Source organism: Macroventuria anomochaeta (genome assembly GCF_010093625.1).
Source record: "Macroventuria anomochaeta strain CBS 525.71 unplaced genomic scaffold BU25scaffold_10, whole genome shotgun sequence".
NCBI classification, from domain to species: Eukaryota; Fungi; Ascomycota; class Dothideomycetes; order Pleosporales; family Didymellaceae; genus Macroventuria; species Macroventuria anomochaeta.
Window position 1 is genome coordinate 728560 of NW_022985371.1, and position 17024 is coordinate 745583.

Genomic DNA, 17024 nt, shown 5'->3' on the forward strand with positions numbered 1-17024 from the left:
TCGACGCTCGAACGGGTTCTTCAGTTCTGCGGAGACTTTCGGTCAGGATGGCCATCTTCAGTCTTGATGTATGGTACCGACAAAGTGTGTCGCACACAAGCATCTACTCACCTCGCATTGCAGACACATGCTTCCGCATCCTGGGACGCCCAAGAGTAGCTCGTGAGGATCGTGGACTTCACGTCTGTTGCGCCGTCAAGATCACAGAGTGAGTCGATCGTGCATGCTCTCGGTCAGAAAGCGGGAGGCGTGACGTGGTGTTTCAATCTCACGTATCGACTCTTCGGCCGGCTGACGCGAATCATCACAAAGTATTGGCAGCAACACCAGCGGAGTCGAGAGCAGAAATCGATGCTTCTCGGCCTGTGCCCCAGCGTAGTGTTTTATATGAGGAACAATGCCAAAGTGCACGCGTGGCCCGCTAGTACTCCTACCGGAGCACGCCGGCGCGAGGGCGGACGATAGCAAGTGTATCTCTGCAGTCTATGTACCTAGAACGCCGATGGAAGTCGAACACAACAGATGAGACCGTGCGTATCTGTAGAACAGCACCCACTAGCTCAGCCCTCTTCCTCCCTGTTGTATATTGATCTGTACAGCTCAGCCCATCTCTCGATGTCACTCACGTGGCGCCGCGCTACGCCCCTCCTAACTCCATGCCGGGTGTAGAAGTCTGGATCCTGGTCCTCGTATACCCGCTCCAGATCCAGCATGTCCAGCAAAGCGTATCGTACTGCGACGTTGCAAGTACCAGGGACTCATCGTCGCGAAAGATAGGATCAATCTTCATTCATCGGACTGACAGGCTGCAATGTGGTACGAGTATGTGCCAGCTGGACTAACTAAGCCATGCGAGAAACTTCAGCAATCATGATGCGCATGCGAGCATGTCGGGATGCTTCGAGTGCAGCAGTGGACGCTGGGTTGCTGCACAGTACGTACAGTACTGTTTGGAAGCTCTCCGCACCTCTAGACCCAAGAGAAGGGTAAGGAACCTCATGGAAACCACTTGGCTCCTACTAACCCCTTACACTCCTCCCCGTCCATTGCTGAGGTATGACAACAAGTTGCGTGAGATGGCGGCCGTTTTACGCTTTACGATACAGTCATCTGGATCTGTGATGTCATATCGTCAGTTTGTTTGCGTGAATTCGAGTTGATGAAAGGCATTGCGATATGGTGTTGTGCTGTTGGTGCAGTGAATAAGAGCGACAGGCCACGGGGGCGAAACCCTCACCTGACCGGGCTCGCAGTGCACAGATCCAAAGACCCATCAGCCGGGGCGCATAAGCCCCACAAACTCTAATCAGACTTCACTCGACACCACATGACGCTTACAGTACTGGACCGTTGAGAGCATGGACTAGTCAGTGCAAACAGTTGCGACAGGAAGCAGGTGGACCCACCCGCGACTGCACGGTCTGCCTTACTTAGCGCACTCGCCCCACACGTCACCCTGCATCTGCAGCGGCATTCCGGCATCCCAGTGAATGTCACGTCGACAGCCCACCTCGGCCTGCCGGCTCCTAGCTGCAGGTCGCAAGGCTGAAGGGCTGAGGGGCTGCTAGACCTCGCCCTCACGTCGCAACGGTGACTCCGCTTTCACCCTTATGGTTCTTCTCGTAACAACCGGATGGTGCGCCCGCTGCGCCGTGAAGACTACTCGGTAGGATGGGTGTGCGCGCTGCCCGTCGAGCTGTCGGCGGTACAGGAAATGCTCAACGAAGAGCATCCCGACCTCGAGCGCGGGCGTACGCGAAGGAGGTGCTGTCGGTGATACCGCCAGCTGATGTAGCGAAGGCGCGTACGGCAGAGGAAGCCATGAGAGATGCAAGCGGTTAGTGTAGCTGTCGTGTCTACTGGTAGCGCATTAACACTAATCGAACGTTCGAGCGTGCAGTCACGCCAACCTGTTACATTCCCTTCCTGAAGAATCGACACTTTGTCGGACGACGCGATGAGCTTGCTGTGCTGCGGCAGCGGCAGCTTGTGGAGCAAGACTGCCGGGAGATATCCATTACGGGGCTGGGCTGGACGGGCAAGACGCAGGTGGCGCTGCAATTTACGTACGTAGTGAAGGAAGCGCAGCCGGAGTGGTCTATCTTCTGGGTGCCTGCGCTGAGCATGGAGAGCTTCGAGCAGGCGTGCGTCGAGATTGCGTGGGCATTGCAAATACCACAGACGGCAGATGGCGAAGAAGATACGTAAGAGCTGGTGAGAGCGTGGCTGAGCTCGAGCCGAATAGGACGGTGGCTGGTGGTGGTGGACAGCGCTGACGACCAAGACATACTGTATGGAACAGAGCCGTCGGAGGGTATTGCTGACTACTTTCCAAAGAGTGACAGTGGAGTGATTGTGTACACTACGCGTATGCCAGAGATAGCTGAGCTGACGCGCGGCGATGTGGTGGAGATAGGCGCTTTGGAGCGACATGATGCAGCTGACTTACTCTTGAAGCTATTAACGAGGAAAGATTCTCCACGTAACGATGCGACTGTCGAAAAGCTGCTGAACGAGCTGGCGTGCCTGCCGCTAGCTATCGCGCAGGCAGCCGCCTACCTGAACAGCAATGACGTGCCCATCGAAACGTACTTGCGGCTCCTTCGTCGCACGGAGCAGGACCTTGTCGATCTGGTGAGCAGCGAGTTCTGCGATGATACGCGGTACAAGGGTTCAGCAAACGCAGTTGTTACAACGTGGGTCGCGTCGTTCAGTCAGCTTCGCAAGCGCGATGTACTAGCGGCAGACCTGCTGGCGTTTATATCATGCGTGGAGTAGAGAGCCATACCACGATCGTTATTGCCAACCATGCGGTCGGATATGCGGATGGAGGAAGTTATTGGCACGCTGTATAAGTACTCGTTCCTGGCGAAACAGAACAACGTCAGGCAACATCCTAGACAAGAATGGTACGCGATGCACCGACCTGTACACTTGGCAACTTGGGTCTGGGTCAAAAAATACAGCAATCTATCAGATGTGATGGAAAAAGCCGTACGGCATGTCGCTGGAGTCTTCCTATCTGATGATTATGTAAAAGAGCCAGTGTGGAGAGCGTATTTGCCACATGCACTGCAACTACTCGAGAGGGAGAGGGGCAGCGATGCACAGGAGGTCGCAAAGCTGTGTCTGCTAGTGTGACAATGCTTGCGAGTGGAGGGCAGGTTTCTAGAGGCAGCGGTGTGCCTAGAGGAGAAGTCAGCTAGACGACAACGACTCAGATCGCCTGTTTTCCTAGTACGTGCGCGCAGGAGCATACGAAGCAAACGAACAGGTGCAGGATGCGGTCGAGCTGTTGGAGATCGTGGTCAAGGCGAAAGAGGCACTGCAACCAGACCACCCCAGTCGACTGGCGTCGCAGCAGGCGCTGGCAATGACATACGAAGCAAGCAAACAGGTGCAGGAGGCGGCAGACTTGCCGGAGAATGTGGTGAAGATCAGGACTCGCATTCTGCGAGCAGATCATCCTTCGCTGCTGATATCAGTAGAAGCTTTAGCTGACATGTGTGCCGAGCTAGCTGTCGACTCAGCCGAGACTTCGCTGTCTTCGTCTCCCGAAAGCCCTTCGATGGCTGGCTCTGGTGATTTTGTCGTTCAGCAGTACCACGAGAAGCGGCATACATTGTTGTCTTCTACTCATATACATTGACAATGAAGAAGCTTGGCTAGATGAAAGTCGGAAGGTGTTTAGACGAAAGTACCAAGAGAGCGCTTTCCGCTAGCAAGCAGCTATCTACACAGGACTACCAGCGTCTCTGCGCAGGGTATCTGTTGAAACCTTCTTTTTTGATGCTGTAAGACAATGGTGAAAGATTGCTGCCAATCAAGGGCAACTAGTCCGGCCCATGATTATGCTAATCGGTACATAGTATACATTACACAGTCACCCCTGTAACACACTAGCCCAGATATGGCAGGATCCTTGTCGCGTGGACCGTGCGATGAGAACAAAGAACCGGAAACCGATTGTGCTCGCCACTGTATGAGCGTGTCCGCTCAGTCAAGGCTTGCCTTGACCTTTGATCAATTCAATTCACATGACACTGCTTTACTTTTGAGTTACTAGGCTTGAGCAAAAGCTGGCGCAGCTCACTTCGGTACCGTTTACGCACCGAAAGACTTTGGTATCGAATTCAGACGACAAGGAAGAGAGATAGAGTGCGCAGTGTGGCATATTGTTGATCATAACGTCGTTATGCTGATATCTATAATACTGACAGTTCTTGGCTGCCACTGCTTAGCTAATGAGACCTTGCTCCTTCAAGTGCCTCGGGTTCACCTCGTCGTCCTGCATCGTGTATGGCAGGTTACCAATCTTCTGCTCGAGGATTTGCTTGGTCAGCTTCCAGAGGTTAAGTCCGAGAACTGGGCTCTTCGACTGGTCTGACGGCTCTGTGACCTTGCGGTCAGGCACGATGTACCCGCCTTGCACCTGTTCCTTAACGATGTCCGGATGTGTTGCAGCGAACAGGATGGGGCGGCACCCTTGCTTGACTGGGTCCTTCATCAGCGGCCGTACAGCGGCAACACCGACCTTGCCGAGCGTGCCGTATGCCTCGATCGCCTGGTCTTGCTGGTCTGTTACGACACCTCCAGGGTGTGTGGCATTGATCCAGGGTAGACCCGTGTTGCCGGTAACCTTGCCGAACTGACCAGCCTTGATGCGCAGCAGCAGCTCGCGAAGGAAGATGACCTGGGCCAACTTCGTGCGGTTGTACAGCTGCATGGCGCCGATGTCCTGGTTCATCTCCTCGATGGAAGCGAACTTGATATCGCTGCTTGCTGGACGGTGGAGGTCGGAGGACTGAGAAACAAGGCGTGAGTCGGGTGTCTTCTGCAGGATGGGCAGCAGTGTGAGCATTAGATGTGCCTGGGCGAAGTGATTGACCTGCATGTGTGTGTCCAGACCGTCCTCGCTCTCGTTGTATACGCCGACACCAAGACCAGCATTGCAGATCAGGGCATCGAGCCTGTCCAGCTCCTTTGACAGCTCCCTCGCGACCTTGTCTGTCTGCTTGAAGGACTCGAGGTTGCATTGCCTCCATTCGACCCGGCTGGCGTCGCCCCAGTGCTTCAGTGCATCTTGTGCTTCGGCAGCGTGTTGTTCGCTTTGTGAGAGAAGGTAGATCTTCTGGGCATTGTGCTGGAGAAGATGTGCGACGATACCGAAGCCGATGCCTGCTGAGCCGCCGGTGACGACGTAGACCTAGAGGGAGATTAGCAAGAGTAGTCTTGAGTGGGAAGTGCTTTTCGACTGACCTTGCCGCTGAGATCTGGAATCTCCGTGTCGGGGTCGAAGGTGTTGCTGAAGATTGCGTCCTTGATCGCCTCCATGACTGGGATGTGTGTTGGGATAGTAGGTGATTATGAAGCAGCCAATGTGAAGCTTCTATGCTGTAGTAAAAAGGCTATGGTATGCTCCTATGCGCCTGCCCATATTGACGCATTTATACCTCCTACAGTCGCCCAGCGACACATCCAGCATCGTGTCGTCATGATGAGATGCGTGTGGAGGAGGCTTGTCGAAGGATTGGTGCCGCAGGGTCAATCATTACCTTCATTGGGCGCTGGAGTGACATGTGAGATCATTGATTCTCTTCTAAACTGCACATGTTGAGAGATAACTGCCTCTATTGTCTCGTCGCTATGCGCTCCTCCGAGGGATGTAGTGGTGACGAGAGGTTGAAGCTCGAGCTGCAGGGAAGCGGCTGCCCCACAAGTCACGCCGAAAGCGCTCTAGTCTTCCGCACCTGCATCAAGCCTACTCCCTGATCAATCAACCACAAGAAAGGACAAAACTTTTCGTCAAGTATGAATTGTGTTCTTTCAGGTCTTTGTCGTATTCTAGAGTCTTGGCGTTCCTCTACTATGACCGCCATCTACTTCGCAGACCTCCAGTGTACGATTATCTAGGCTCGCCAAGGGTACATCTTCTTCAGCCCATCAATGTCCTGGACACCAGACCACAACTTCCTCCAAATCGTTCTCGTCGAACTTTGGTGGTGATGTGAACTTCGGCCCTCGCCCCTTCTAGAACGCGATCGCAACATGCAGCTTCTCCTCATCTTCGTGCCAACACGCCGCATTGGAGTCATGGTGCATGATTGAGGCGCCATCGTATGCGTTTGGGTATTTATAGATCAGGTTCCAAAACGACCGTCGACCTCGCCGGCCGGTTCGCGTTGATCGATGTTGTCGTACTGCGCAATGATACTGAAGTCGATCATCGCTGCTAGCCCGCCATCGCCGCAGATTTGCTCCACGCTCTACATACCGCCTGCCTCGACTTCCTGCTTGGCTTCATCTTAGCCTTTTACAGCCGCGCAGTTGAACCAGACGTAGTGGTTCTCTGGAGGCTATCAGCATGCGCCAAGGCATTATCCGATCAGGTATAGTCACTCACCAACATGTCGCTGATGCTCATGCCAGAAACCGAACATGTGTCCTGTCACTGATCAGTATGCAAGTACGAATGGATCGTCTATCAGTTCAGCTTACCAAGTTCATGCGCCAACACGGCGATCCATATCTGATTGTTGGAAACGGTCTCCTTGTCTCCAGGATTGAAGCGTAGCCCATGACGACATACCCTCGCTCAAGCTGGAGGAGTGGGTTGGACCGATGCTGTCATCACTTTCAACAACCCAGTGCAGCCATGGTCTCGCAGCCGCAGCGGCGAAGTCACCACGATTTGGTATTGCTACGCCGACGAAGCCTCCAAGAACGAGCTATACGACATGGTCGAGGCGGCTCTGGCCCTATGGCGCCGCAAGATCGGCACGTCTAGTAACCGTCGCGGCCACAGTCTCCCAGTCAACGACTTCCCCGCCCAAGTCCCTTTGCAGCCGTACTGTCACTTGCAGTCTGGCCCCAGCAAGGGTCTAGAATATACACATGCCTAACGGCGCACTTATTATGCAGAAGGAGCGTGACCCGAACCGTGGCACCGCTACGCAAGCTTCACTGGGTTACCGACCAGAAGGCAAGCCTGATCGCCATGGCATCTCCATCGACAAGACGAAGATGCACCTCTCGGACGGCCCCTACCTAGTCGCTCACGAGTTCGGTAACTCGCTCCTTCTCATATGTGCATCATACCGCCACATCTTAGGTCACGTCTTCGGTCTCTGACATGAACACCAATGCCCCGACCGCGACAACTATCTTCACCTTGAATTTAGGAATCTTGCAGGCTACGCTGCCGCCAAGGCATGTGTCGAAGCGCGCGGTAAGCACACGATGGAAGAAGTCTGCAAGAGCAGTTTCTTGAGCTACAAGTACAACTTGGCGCCGCAGAGTGGTCAAAGTAAACCTACGTTGATGACGACGGATTGAATTACTTTTTGGAATACGGATATCTTAACCCGAAGAGCATCATGTAAGCTTCTTGTCTTTGACGGAACTTTGGGAGACGGCCAGCTGACGCACACAGGCTTTACTCAAGCTACGCAGGCATAGATTCCAGCAAAGACCAGAACAACAAGACGAGTACTCCGCTCGTCATGTGGAGGAACGACGGCGACAATCATGCAGCGCAGCGCAGCTTTCTCAACTATGACAAATACGGATCGAATTGTGAGGTGAGCGATTACGAATATAAAGGTATCAGGCACATCTACCTTTGGACTTGATCTTCGGGCACATGATGCTCAGGATGCGAGTGCCAAGTAGTGTTGAGACCAAGCAATAAGGCTGGCAGAGGATTGTAAGGTCGGCGGTTGAACTGTGACGTCATGCCGGTCAGCAAGCACACCCAACAACAAGAAGTGTCAGCTGTATGCCGAAATGGACAACAAGGTGGCTTTTGTGTTGGTGCGCTCGAGGGAAGACCTTGAGTACAGCAGAGCGAGACTATTAAATGAGCCAACTACATGCTTACAATGACCCACGTGTAGGGCTAATAGATGCACCAACGCGAACACAGCCTCATCTTATTGTAGACACAGCCTTCCATCATTGTAGTACTGATCGACCAGCAGAAAGGAATAAAGTGACCAAGACTTACCAAGCATTTCGGCTCATCACAAGCTTTCCTAGTATTCTCGACCTAAAGGACTTATAACTATCTTTACGACTGCAACTATGTACAAGACGGAAGACGGAAACAAGAAGTTCAGCTTCACACGGTTCATGTCTAACGCGGTGCCTAATATCGCCGGCGCGCCTCAGAACACAGACTTATCAAACCGGGAAGAGGACCTCGCCTTCATCCATCAACTGGGCCAGCACGATCCTCTCGTTCTCTCTCCAGAGGTATTCGCGCACGCCGGCGTGACCTCTGAACCGAAGATCTCAGCTTCCATTCACAAGGCCTTGATCAAGAATGGAGTGCTAGAGCAGAGCTCGCCTACCGTACATACAGAGAAAATCACGAAGAACTTCGCGAACCAAGTCCCGGGCATCACGAGTCATGCGCAGAAGAAACTGATCAACTTTCTGTTCTTCTGGGAGGAAGAGGGGCAGCGGTGGAAGAACCTGAGCGGGGAGTTGGAAGAGTTGAAGGTCGTTGTTGCTGAGGAGAAGGAAAGCGGAGGGCACGTGGGGACGTATGAGAAGCGACATGCTGAGGTGGAAGGAGAGTTAAAGTTGCTGCCTAGTTTGAGATCAAAGCAGGCAAGGGAGAGTACGCAGTTGCCGGGTTATGGGCAGAAGTAGGATTGCGGTGGTGTAGCTTGATTTTTGAGTGCAATAGAGATGTTAAGTCAGTGTGGAGAATCTTTTTGGTAATGGAGATGTGTCATGGTGTTGGAAAGGCCTCCAGTGAGGTGCAGGTGGATGATATCATTCAGGCTTGTCTGTTTGTAGTTAGCGCATCCCCAAAGTGCAATTTAGGTTCGTAATCTTGCACTCGCACTCTTCAAGTGTGCACTTTCCGGTCTTTGCTACCAGCGCTGGGACTCTCATCTACATTTGTAATTTACAATCATGTTCTTCTTGCCTTACGATACATGATTTCAGCGATCTGGGTCTAGACCATCTGGGCAGTCTTGTGCAATCGTCGATAATAACAGCCAAAAGGGTCAAATTGCACCCTCGGGCCGCATACTTGTGATACATCACCAGCATCCTCTGTCTGATTAGTACCACGATCTTATCCCAGCAACCGCAACCATGACAAAAGACTGGGATGCAGTGCAAGATGAGATTAAAGAGCTGTCTTTCAATCAGAAGAAGCGCTTGGAGGAGGTCAAAGACTTGATGGAACGGAAGTACAAGTTCAGAGCTTCGTAAGCCTATGCGTTCAACTGGCTTTTGTACATTCTTACGTATGACAGGACTAGAGCGTACCGAATGAAGCTCAAAGAATGGGGGCTTATGCGACAAAAAGGGCGGAAGGCGCGTCTGGAGCGAAATCGTGCCGGCAGCTCTGGATGTGAGCGCGATAACGAAGAACCAAGAGCACCATCAGCGACAGCTGAGCCTATGTCCATCGATTCGGAGTCTTTGGAGCATCGCACGAAGACTGGCGGATGGCAAGTCGTAAGCAGTGTAGGGCTCACAGTTGCCGAGCCTACCTTTATGGGTCTACTTAGCCAGACCGCGAAGTATGTGTTTCGAACGAAGTTGCACTTCGCAAGTACTGATCTAGATCAGCCTACAACCGTCCATTGATATCCCTGTATGGATGCAAGATCCACCGATTGCATCGAACGCCCTTCAAAACATGCTTGGTTGCGTTTTGGATAATGAATGTGAGAAGTTGGAGAAACTCTTAATGGCACACATGAACGAAGTCAACGATCCCATCGGCATGCCTTTTGAGTTGCCTAGCAGTCGCTTCTCCAGTCACCCGGCTTTGAGTCAGATGTTTGTTATGCAACATCCTCGTCAGACGTTGCTCGATATCGCTTGCGGGATGCCGAACGGACCCGTGGTTTGGGTGCTGCTCTCGTATGGCGCAAAAGGCTCGACGCACCCCCTGGGCATTGATCTAGCACTGCACAACGCCATCAAGAACGGCCGACATTACACCGTTCAAGCGCTGCTCATACCTGGTCGGTCAAATGTGAATGGTCTTCCCGACAATCGCTGGAAGCCGTTACTGCAAGCCGTTTTCTGGACTGGACCTGAGGTTGTAAACATCCTACTCAAGCGAGGTGCGAGAGTAGACGATGTTGGGCCATCTCCTACCAGTCCGGGCATCGGCACAGCTTTGCAATTGTGCCTGGAACTCCGAGCTTGCAATTATGGTGATGAGGCGGTTCGGTCCAAGTGCAACGAGAACCTAAAGTTGCTGCTCAATGCTGGAGCGAGCGTCCACGTCCCACCTCCTGAAGGGTCATCTGCTTCTCCTTTCGAGAAGTTCATCGAACCTTGGCAGAACTATGACCACTGGAATATGAGGCTGAGCTGGGAAGAAATGGACTGTCTCGGAACCTTTGTGGAGAAGGGCGCGGATCTCTCAGCAAAATTCTTTGCTAGTCCCTGCGCAGCCGGCTCGAGCAACACGTTCATCCACCAAGCCCTATGGCATTCGCCTCCATGTATCTCGCGACAAGTGGTGCACGAATACTCCAACAACGCTCCCATCAGTGGTGGATTGATGCTTCACGAAGTAGTCGGAAGTTGTGCAGATGCGAAGAGACATTGCGCAGAGGCGCTCGGTGACATCGAGATACTGTTGAACAGAGGCGTCGACCCAAATGTGCTCGACAGTTTTGGAATGACGCCGCTGAGAAAGTGTATTGAGCAAGCTTCGGCTACCGACGTAGCGGCATTGACGCAGAAGTTGCTTGATGGCGGTGCGGATCCTGAGTATGAAGACGTCGATGGCATTCAGCCGTATGCTGTTGCAGCGCTCACTTTAGCGGAGCCTGTGCGGACGGAAGTCCTCCACGCCATGCTCGCAAAGATGCTGGGACTCCACAACAAAACTCAGGAAGGCAGAACCTACAGGTGGCAAGCTGGCTTGTTTCCTATTCCTGAGAATCCCACCTATCAGCAAGTATTGGCTTGTACAAAACCTGACGACGACTTTCAACTTTCCATGCATGAGATGGTCCCTCTCGATGTTCAGCCAATTTTCCAGCGCGCTTATCTCGCCATCATTAGTAGCTGGCTTCTCGAGAGGATCACGAAAGAAGCGGCATCGAAGAAAATCAGCGAAAATGACAGATGGGACATATCTTCCGTACTGTCGTTGCGGAAGGCAGCCAATCTGCCTAACTATCAATTTGACCAAGGACTCATTATAGTCTTACTCGACTTCCCTAACATCAGCACAATCAAACCTAGCTCTGCTCCTACGACGACACCGCAATCAACTACGGAACCCCTTTCTAGGAACAGCACTCCTCAAACAACAATTCTCCCCGACTCTGCCGTGTCGGACACCGCCCCAGCATACCCACCGTTCCAGCTGAACACGAACAGCCCGTCCACCTTGAGTCATACTTCGCCGATTTCTAGGCCAAATGTCAGCAATGATGCTTTCGTAGGCGACACCACGCAGATTCGTTGGCTTGACCCGGAGTCGAAGCGAGCGCCTGCACTAGCTGCCGCCTATGTGCTTCAGTACAAGTGCGCAGTATGTGCTCATGATCGACTCCTGACAAAGTCTGAGTTACAGAAACACGAAATTGAGCACGCACATACTGCGGAATGCGATGGTGTTGGATGCACACGACGGTTCTGCAAAGAAACCCTGAATAGGAAGAAGGAAGAGATTGGATGCCAAGATCATCTGTTCGCAGACAACATATGATTGATCATTATGCGCGACCCTTCTCGGATTCTTCGGACTAAATCATGAACCTGCGGTTCTGATTGCCGCTGAATCAAGACGATCCAAGTCTTCGGTGGTGGCTAGGGCGGTGATCTCGAGCGTAAAACCCAGGTTCAGATCGACCAAATGGCAAAATAAGTCCAACAACATCTCAATCTCGCTTTTGCTGTGCAGCTCGAGGGAGACACTTTGCTCTTTCATCTCAAGGGTTGTCGACATTACCGTGTACCCAATGTCATTCCGAATCGTACAGACTATTTTGAAAGACTTCCCGCCAGACGATGAATGTCCAAGGGACCAAGTGCGAGTCAACGCGGAATTTCTGAGGAGCTGGATCTCAGGACCTCTTAACGAGACCTCTGAAACAAGCTCCCTTGCAGCGCATGCTTACATCCCTACTAAACGCCATCCACTCATTGTCTGTCCATTTTGGACTGTCCAGGGTGTCCATCGTATATTCGTCCAAACGACCATAGGTATTGATATACCTCGACCGAAACAGGAGCGCCCAAGCTGCTGCTTCAAAGCGCTCGCTGTGTTCTAATCATGAAAACTCTGGAAGGACTGACGGCAAACATGACTGATATCCGACAAAAGGCGCAAGGTGTGACTCAGCATGTCTTTCCCCTGAAGAGTGAATTACTATCATTGTGTGGTGACAGAATCTGGTCAAATTGATCCATCGCATACCAGAGACCATCATCTGTCCAGGGTTGCTCAATAACTTCGGACTCAGGTTGTATATTACCGTTCTTGAAAAGACGAATACGACAAGCGGGACGGCAATGACAAGCAATGTTGTTGGGAATACAGAACGCGGTTATCAAACACTGTCTATGAAAGATGTGGTGACATTCCATGTTACGAATGACCTCATCGGTGGAAAGGTCCCATTCGTCTTTGCATATGTGGACATTCCTCGGAGTTAGCCAGAGTCGCTGCCACGATTAGACGACTGGAGATACACTCATGTCTGCGGAAGCGTTTGCTCTGAGACACAGCGAGAGATCGTGGAAAATATTAGTGATACATCGAGCCAAGATACTGCACATAAATCAAGGGCGACACTCTTCTGTGGAAAGGAGGTTTTCTGGTACAAACATAACACCTACAAGACGATCAAAGGCGTATGTCGGATGACTACCTATTTGCCCGCAAACTCACTCTTGAAGAACTCTTCGAGTGTCAGCAGCTTTGTCTCATGACCAGACCTGCCGCGAGCTTCGGCTGCGATTTTCTTCAAATCTGCTGCCGTATGGTTCTCCGTCTCTTCGCCGTAGTAACGCCCGCCGGACTCCTGACAGAATCCGAACATAAGCTTGACCGTTTCCAGTGCGCGTATGCCGTAGGTATCGAAGTCCTGCCACCTTGAGATCTCCTCGAAGCGACCTTTCTTGCCTGTGGCTGAGTCCATATTAGTGACATGCGGAATATCAGCAAGACGGAGTAGCAAACCTCGTTCAAAACTTTGGACAGCCTGCTCAAAGGACTTGATATCGCTGACGCCCTGGACCAACTTGCCATTCCAGTTCTCCGGATCGAGAAAGGTTCCGTGCACGATGTCGCCAAAGTCATCGGCGATCGCGATGAATGGCACATCCTCTTTGCCGCCCCACTTCGGTGAGCGAAAGACTAGAGTACCATCCGCAGACGGGATATAAGGGAAGCCACCAAACACCGGCGCCAACTCTTGACTGAGAAAGTTTTCGAAGTAATCACCCGGACTCGCGAGCACAATAGCTTTAAACGCCCCTGTAGATTTCGCGTATTCGCCAATGGCGTGCTTGTCTGTGATGGTTAGCCTCCTTACCTTCGGACGCTTGAGATACACGTACCGTCGAACGCAGGATTCGCAACTTTACCCTTTGTAATCTCCTTCGCGCTATTGAAGCCACTGTACACGAACACCTCTATGCCGGCTTCGACAGCTGCATCAACTATCAGCTTTCCCAGATCGACTTCTGTCTTCGTGAATTGAGGATCTTCGAACACGGGATCGTCACTGTTGGTGTTGACGAAGGCACCCCATGAGCCTTGGAAGGCAGCGACTATGGACTCTTTGTCCCACCCGTCGGCTTTTACGATCTCGACACCGAGAGCAGAGAGTCGCTGTGCTGAGTCGCTCGAAGGATTGCGTGTAGTCCCACGTAGTGCGAAAGGCTTTGATACGTTGGCAGCTAGACTGCGGAGGACCGAAGAGCCTTGCGCACCTGTCGCGCCAAAGACAGTAATGAGCTTCTGAGACATAGTATAGAGTTTCTAAAATGTGATACAGAGTAATTGAGTGTTCGAGCTGGAATGAGTTGGGTGTGCCGCCTGAAGCTTGCATCTTGTGTCTTCCTACCATCGCTAGGGGCATATTTAAGCAGGTTGCTGCTTTGATGAACACAATGTCGTTGCGTAAGCAGCTGAACACGAAACATCAGGAACAGAATGTGCTTGGCTGCTCATAGCATGAAGGCTTCAGGCAGCAGGAACATACGAACAGAGTGCAACATTGGCAGCGGAACTCCGCTGTGTAGATGAGTAAACATTGTTCGCATTGCTCGTACAGGCACTCCGCACCAATCATACGCTCTAACTGCTGAGCATAGCGCGAGGTGCTTACCAAGTACGCGACTTGGCGGCGGCGTGTGATTAGTATGTTCAACTCACCTTAGTAAGACTACCAAGTGTGAGCGAGCGGGCTCCCACATTTGTTGGTATTGTTTCCGAGATTTGTTAATGATCCAGGCATCTCAGAAGTCTATATGTGCTCTTGCACGTCGATGTGGCACCCAAGCAATTCGACTGTCATAGTGTTCACTGTGAATTTGAGAGTGAAGAGAACTGGACCAAGTCGTAAGTATGTATGGTCCAGCTGGCGTAGTGGGAATGTGTACTACTACTGCAAAGTTCTGACCACGGAAAGAGAGCAAAGATACCCGATTTCAAGTAGACACTTACCACCGGCGCGTGGCTGTGTATTGTCCCTTTTGTACATTCCGTGGTCGACGGAGTCACAGAGGGAACGCCTAAGGCTCGAAGGAGCAGGTACTGGGTCAACAGATGCATGTGCTGGATCGAGCTTCACCCTTACAGTTCATGCAGGGCAGCTGCAGACACAACGTCTAAAGAAGGTTGCCGCCAGTACATGTACGACCTTCTTGGCCGATTCAGTCGTGATCGTTGTGTGGAGGAGGTGCTGTCAGGCCCTCATTTGCTGTGGGGCTCACACGCGGCCATGCACGCTAGTGAGCATCTGATAAAAATTCTGCAGCGGGATCTGATAACCCAGCTCATGTGCACCAATCGCATCTCCAGTCCACCAACCCGTACCGTCAAACAACGAAATGGATGCTTGCGCTGCCGAAACGCAATCTGTGGGCCGACTGCTTCCGAACAGCCCGTGACCGATACCGGTGGAGAGCGGTCTGGATGGTGCTACGCGATAAAACCCCGAGAAAATCCAACTCTTTTAATCTTATCAGATCGTCTCCTCTGCATCCTTCCTCCATCCCGCCTTCTATCCCTCACACTTGTTATCAGATTGAATTTTTCCTACCATGAGAATGCCGAACCTTACAGATGCTATTGGCGGTATGTCGCTGTCGTCACCAAACCGTGTGCTTGTTGTTGGCTGCGCGTACGGAGGCATCTCAGCGATTGTCAACCTTCTCGAGTACTCCAACGGCAAGGCAAGACAGCCCGTGTACCCAGGACCAGACTTTAAGGGAGCAAAGAGCAGGCGAGGGGTCGAAGTCACCGTTATTGACGAGCGCGATGGATACTGTGCGTCATTAATTTCTTAGCCCCACTAACCGAGGCTTCGACAAGTCGTTGTCCTTGACTTTTTCCCGCGGCAGATCTTGTACTGACAGGGGTATTTTGCAGTTCACTCGGTGGGAGCTCCACTTGCGCATGTGGCATCGGAGTACACAAGTCACATGTGGAAGCGCTTCTCACATCTGAATGAACTGAAGCAACCAAACTTGACCTTCAAGCACGGCTCGGTAAAGAGCATCAACCCAGAGGCCAAGGTTGCTGAATGGTCTGACCGCAGCGGCAAGACTCAGCAGCAAGCGTACGACTACCTTATTGTAGCCACAGGATTAAAGAGGCACTGGCCTGCTGTGCCAAAATCTGGCAGCTACGAGGAGTACCTAAGAGATGGAAAGAGCTTCATCGAGAAGATTACTGGCGGTGATGAATCAAAGCACGAGGGACGACGAGTGGTCATCATCGGCGCTGGCGCCGTTGGAATTGAGTTCGCTGGTGAGATCAAGCAGTACTATCCCAAAATTGGGGTCACGCTCGTACACTCTCGCGACCAAGTTTTGTCATCAGAACCGTTACCTTCAGAGCTCAAGGACCGTGTAGGGACTATGCTGAAGGAGGAGGGTGTCGATGTTGTTCTTGGCAATAGAGCTAAGATCGAGGAGCTGTCAAATGGCAAGTTTGAAGTTACCCTGGCGAACGGCGAGAAGATCACAGCAGACTTCGTCATCGATTCAACAAGAAAGGGCATGCCAACCACAGACATCCTCCCCGAAGCCTGCTTGAATGAAGACAAAGAGATCAAGGTCCACAACAGCCTCATGTTCAAGGACACCATTCCTAACCACACATCTCACTTCGGTGTCGGCGACGTCATCCAATGGTCGGGCATCAAGCGCGCTGGTAGCGCAACAGTCATGGGTCAAGCAGCTGCACAAAACATCTACTCCTCGATTTTGAATTCCGAACTCCCTGAAACAGCACCAGAGTCTGACCGCCACGGACAGACAGAACTTCCATCTTGGGATGCCGTCATTGGTATTGCGGTCGGCAAGCAGTGCTTGACCTACGATCCGAAGAATGGCATCAAATATGGTGTCGAGGTCATGCAGAACTACTTCGGCAAGGACTTAGGCTGGACTGCGAGTCTGAAGTACATGGGTTTGACAGACACCATCGACCCGGTGGAAGTTGAGCTCAAGGAGCCGGAAGCGACAAAGCTTACAGAGGTTGGCATCAAGCCTGTCAGTATCGCAGCATAGATTGCCGCTGCGATACCTTTAACAAGCTACGATTTAACTTTTCACGGACGATTTAGATAGTTCTCGATAAACATTGAGCAAATGTACATAGTTTCATATGCGCCGACACTTGAGATTATTGAAATACGATCTCGATTGATTATGTTTCTTGTGTCTGTTCAAGAAACCTGGGTCAGAGACCGCCCATACAAGCTATTGGCCCTAGTCCCAATCAAAACGCTAAACAACCCAAATGCTCCTGCCGTATATCACCGGAGAGCCACTTCCATCCAACAGAGATT

General features: G+C 51.9%; 9 protein-coding genes across 9 annotated transcripts; 6 read left to right on the forward strand and 3 right to left on the reverse strand.

Annotated features, from left to right (window-relative positions):
- Positions 1-1671: 1671 nt before the first annotated feature.
- On the forward strand, positions 1672-2208 carry BU25DRAFT_457128 (uncharacterized protein; the record flags this gene model as incomplete). Its single annotated transcript, XM_033710089.1, has 2 exons — positions 1672-1837; positions 1901-2208. 2 exons carry the CDS (start codon positions 1672-1674, stop codon positions 2206-2208), a joined length of 474 nt encoding a protein of 157 aa, XP_033563659.1.
- Positions 2209-2808: 600 nt separating this feature from the next.
- Positions 2809-3649, forward strand: BU25DRAFT_420306 (uncharacterized protein; the record flags this gene model as incomplete). Its single annotated transcript, XM_033708001.1, has 2 exons — positions 2809-3135; positions 3275-3649. The coding sequence occupies 2 exons, from the start codon at positions 2809-2811 to the stop codon at positions 3647-3649; spliced, it is 702 nt and encodes a 233-aa protein (XP_033563660.1).
- A 534-nt stretch (positions 3650-4183) lies between these two features.
- On the reverse strand, positions 4184-5662 carry BU25DRAFT_389701 (NAD(P)-binding protein). Its single transcript, XM_033704531.1, has 2 exons — positions 5260-5662; positions 4184-5206 (listed from the first exon to the last, which is right to left on the reverse strand). Exons 1-2 carry the CDS (start codon positions 5332-5334, stop codon positions 4238-4240), a joined length of 1044 nt encoding a protein of 347 aa, XP_033563661.1. The 5' UTR covers positions 5335-5662; the 3' UTR covers positions 4184-4237.
- Positions 5663-5809: 147 nt separating this feature from the next.
- BU25DRAFT_447412 (uncharacterized protein) lies at positions 5810-7373 on the reverse strand. Its single transcript, XM_033709539.1, has 5 exons — positions 6973-7373; positions 6590-6728; positions 6499-6555; positions 6404-6445; positions 5810-6349 (listed from the first exon to the last, which is right to left on the reverse strand). Exons 1-5 carry the CDS (start codon positions 6997-6999, stop codon positions 6306-6308), a joined length of 309 nt encoding a protein of 102 aa, XP_033563662.1. The 5' UTR covers positions 7000-7373; the 3' UTR covers positions 5810-6305.
- A 709-nt stretch (positions 7374-8082) lies between these two features.
- Positions 8083-8655, forward strand: BU25DRAFT_430236 (uncharacterized protein; the record flags this gene model as incomplete). The annotated part of the gene is made up of 1 exon (XM_033708594.1): positions 8083-8655. One exon carries the CDS (start codon positions 8083-8085, stop codon positions 8653-8655), a length of 573 nt encoding a protein of 190 aa, XP_033563663.1.
- Positions 8656-8883: 228 nt separating this feature from the next.
- On the forward strand, positions 8884-11831 carry BU25DRAFT_22458 (ankyrin). The gene is made up of 3 exons (XM_033701355.1): positions 8884-9227; positions 9276-9545; positions 9595-11831. The coding sequence occupies exons 1-3, from the start codon at positions 9112-9114 to the stop codon at positions 11702-11704; spliced, it is 2496 nt and encodes an 831-aa protein (XP_033563664.1). The 5' UTR covers positions 8884-9111; the 3' UTR covers positions 11705-11831.
- A 986-nt stretch (positions 11832-12817) lies between these two features.
- BU25DRAFT_364732 (NAD(P)-binding protein) lies at positions 12818-13972 on the reverse strand (the record flags this gene model as incomplete). The annotated part of the gene is made up of 3 exons (XM_033703799.1): positions 12818-13129; positions 13181-13513; positions 13561-13972. The coding sequence occupies 3 exons, from the start codon at positions 13970-13972 to the stop codon at positions 12870-12872; spliced, it is 1005 nt and encodes a 334-aa protein (XP_033563665.1). The 3' UTR covers positions 12818-12869.
- A 78-nt stretch (positions 13973-14050) lies between these two features.
- On the forward strand, positions 14051-15002 carry BU25DRAFT_22463 (uncharacterized protein). The gene has a single exon (XM_033701356.1). The coding sequence runs from the start codon at positions 14476-14478 to the stop codon at positions 14968-14970; it is 495 nt and encodes a 164-aa protein (XP_033563666.1). The 5' UTR covers positions 14051-14475; the 3' UTR covers positions 14971-15002.
- Positions 15003-15032: 30 nt separating this feature from the next.
- BU25DRAFT_490031 (FAD/NAD(P)-binding domain-containing protein) lies at positions 15033-16743 on the forward strand (the record flags this gene model as incomplete). The annotated part of the gene is made up of 2 exons (XM_033711470.1): positions 15033-15496; positions 15599-16743. Exons 1-2 carry the CDS (start codon positions 15271-15273, stop codon positions 16741-16743), a joined length of 1371 nt encoding a protein of 456 aa, XP_033563667.1. The 5' UTR covers positions 15033-15270.
- Between the last annotated feature and the right edge of the window lie 281 nt (positions 16744-17024).

What these genes read in the sequence shown, in the direction of transcription:
- BU25DRAFT_389701 (XM_033704531.1), bottom strand. Translation starts at nt 5,334, where the DNA reads ATGGAGGCGATCAAGGACGCAATCTTCAGCAACACCTTCGACCCCGAC. An exon ending in TTCCAGATCTCAGCGGCAAG is followed by an intron (nt 5,207 to 5,259) that starts GTCAGTCGAAAA and finishes ATCTCCCTCTAG; the next exon opens with GTCTACGTCGTCACCGGCGG.
- BU25DRAFT_447412 (XM_033709539.1), bottom strand. Translation starts at nt 6,999, where the DNA reads ATGGCGATCAGGCTTGCCTTCTGGTCG. An exon ending in TCAGGCTTGCCTTCTGGTCG is followed by an intron (nt 6,729 to 6,972) that starts GTAACCCAGTGA and finishes CATGTCGTATAG; the next exon opens with CTCGTTCTTGGAGGCTTCGT. An exon ending in CTCCTCCAGCTTGAGCGAGG is followed by an intron (nt 6,556 to 6,589) that starts GTATGTCGTCAT and finishes TCAATCCTGGAG; the next exon opens with ACAAGGAGACCGTTTCCAAC.
- BU25DRAFT_22458 (XM_033701355.1), top strand. Translation starts at nt 9,112, where the DNA reads ATGACAAAAGACTGGGATGCAGTGCAAGATGAGATTAAAGAGCTGTCT. An exon ending in AAGTACAAGTTCAGAGCTTC is followed by an intron (nt 9,228 to 9,275) that starts GTAAGCCTATGC and finishes TACGTATGACAG; the next exon opens with GACTAGAGCGTACCGAATGA. An exon ending in CTACTTAGCCAGACCGCGAA is followed by an intron (nt 9,546 to 9,594) that starts GTATGTGTTTCG and finishes GATCTAGATCAG; the next exon opens with CCTACAACCGTCCATTGATA.
- BU25DRAFT_22463 (XM_033701356.1), top strand. Translation starts at nt 14,476, where the DNA reads ATGTGCTCTTGCACGTCGATGTGGCACCCAAGCAATTCGACTGTCATA.